Below are 1,892 nucleotides of genomic sequence, written 5' to 3'. Positions count from 1 at the left end.
CTATACTGAGCTCTGCTCAGTGCTCAGTGCTGTGTTCTGTTCTCGGTAAGACCCTGTGTCACTGATCCTGAGAAATCCACAGGTTGCTTAAAGAAGACATTGTCCACCTCCCTGCCCTGACTGGAATTTCCTTATGTCCGACCACAAAATCCAACAGCAGCTCCATCACCCAGTTCCTCCTCCTGGCATTTGCAGACACGCGTCAGCTGCAGCTCTTGCACTTCTGCCTCTTCCTGGGCATCTACCTGGCTGCCCTCCTGGGCAATGGCCTCATCATCACCGCCATAGTCTGCGACCACCACCTCCACAGCCCCATGTACTTCTTCCTCCTCAACCTCTCCCTCCTTGACCTGGGCTCCATCTCCACCACTCTCCCCAAAGCCATGGGCAATTCCCTCTGGGACACCAGGGCCATCTCCTTTGCAGGATGTGCTGCTCAGCTCTTTCTGTTTGTCCTTTTCATGTCAGCAGAGTTTTATCTTCTCACCATCATGGCCTATGACCGCTACATTGCCATCTGCAAACCCCTGCACTATGGGACCCTCCTGGGCAGCAGAGCTTGTGTCCACATGGCAGCAGCTGCCTGGGGCAGTATTTTTTTCTATGCTGTGCTGCACACAGCCAATACATTTTCAATACCACTCTGCCAAGGCAATGCTGTGGACCAGTTCTTTTGTGAAATTCCACAGATCCTCAAGCTCTCCTGCTCAGACGGCTACCTCAGCGAGGTTGGGTTTATTGTTGTTACTGCTTGTTTCAGTTTTGGGTGTTTTGTTTTCATCGTGCTGTCCTATGTGCAGATCTTGAGGGCCGTGCTGAGGATCCCCTCTGAGCAGGGACGGCACAAACCCTTTTCCACATGCCTCCCTCACCTAGCTGTGGTCTCCCTGTTCCTCAGCACTGGCATATTTGCCTACCTGAAGCCCCCCTCCATCTCTTCCCCATCCCTCGACCTGTTGGTGTCATTTCTGTACTCGGTGATGCCTCCAGCAGTGAACCCCCTCATCTACAGCATGAGGAACGTGGAGCTGAAGGAGGCCCTAAGGAAACTGATGCAATGGACATTGCTCCATCAACAATAACCTGCCTCCCCTTCTCTACGGAGTGCGCAGAGATTCTCTTAGCCCAGGACTGTGCTTTTTGTCCCTCTGATTATCATACCTGGTAGTAATTGCTGGGGTTCATACCAATGCTCTTGAGGCTTGTTCCTGTTGTGTCTGACCCTTTCACAAATGTGTTGAACACTGTGTCACGTCTGGCCTCTCTAATAGCATCTCTGAAATAAAAGGCAGTCTCCTGAGTGCAGTGCCTGACGGCTGAGCTTTCGTTGTAAAGCTCAAGCCAACAACAGTCCAAAGGAATTGGACCTTTGGAAGTTTTCTCCTTCTGTTCTCACTGTGTTTGTGACCATTTGTTCGAATCACACCTGGGACACTAAGAACTTGTCTGAAAACCACCTTCCTGGTGTCCAGAGGCAGTGGAGATGGTGCGTGAGCTCCCAGTCCCCTTCCTCCGGCTGCCAGAGGTATGACAGGGCTGATAGCAGCTGTCAGTGCCTCTGGAAAGGAATGTGGAGGGCTCAGGAGAGGACAGGCACTCTCCATGTGCCCTGGGGTGGGCTGTGAATGGGGACTCAGAAGGTGAAACCCCCTCAGAGGTGAAGTCCCCCAGTGTAAAGCGCTAAACCCAGGTACCGACAAACCAAGACTCTGCAGTCCCATGGGAGCCAGTGAGGACGCAGCAGGCACAGGGAAGGGGGAGTGGAGAAATGCGGGAGCTGCCTGAGGAGCCCCAGGGCCTGGGCTCTCATGCTGTCCTGGGGAGCAGGGCTGGCAGGGAGCAGAGCGGGGCATTTTCCCATGTCTGCCCATAGACCCCAGCCCTGGGGAGGG

The 1,892-nt window shown here is 53.8% G+C and overlaps 1 protein-coding gene across 1 annotated transcript; it reads left to right on the top strand.

Moving 5' to 3' along the window:
* Positions 1 to 245: 245 nt before the first annotated feature.
* LOC132321436 (olfactory receptor 14C36-like) lies at positions 246 to 1,082 on the top strand (the record flags this gene model as incomplete). The annotated part of the gene is made up of 1 exon (XM_059834931.1): positions 246 to 1,082. A coding segment is annotated over one exon (837 nt), but the record flags the coding sequence as incomplete, so codon positions are not given.
* Positions 1,083 to 1,892: the final 810 nt, after the last annotated feature.

Source organism: Gavia stellata, unplaced genomic scaffold, assembly GCF_030936135.1.
Source record: "Gavia stellata isolate bGavSte3 unplaced genomic scaffold, bGavSte3.hap2 HAP2_SCAFFOLD_42, whole genome shotgun sequence".
Classification (NCBI taxonomy): domain Eukaryota; kingdom Metazoa; phylum Chordata; class Aves; order Gaviiformes; family Gaviidae; genus Gavia; species Gavia stellata.
Note: the sequence above shows the minus strand (reverse complement) of the source record. Positions and strands in the feature narration are given on the sequence as shown.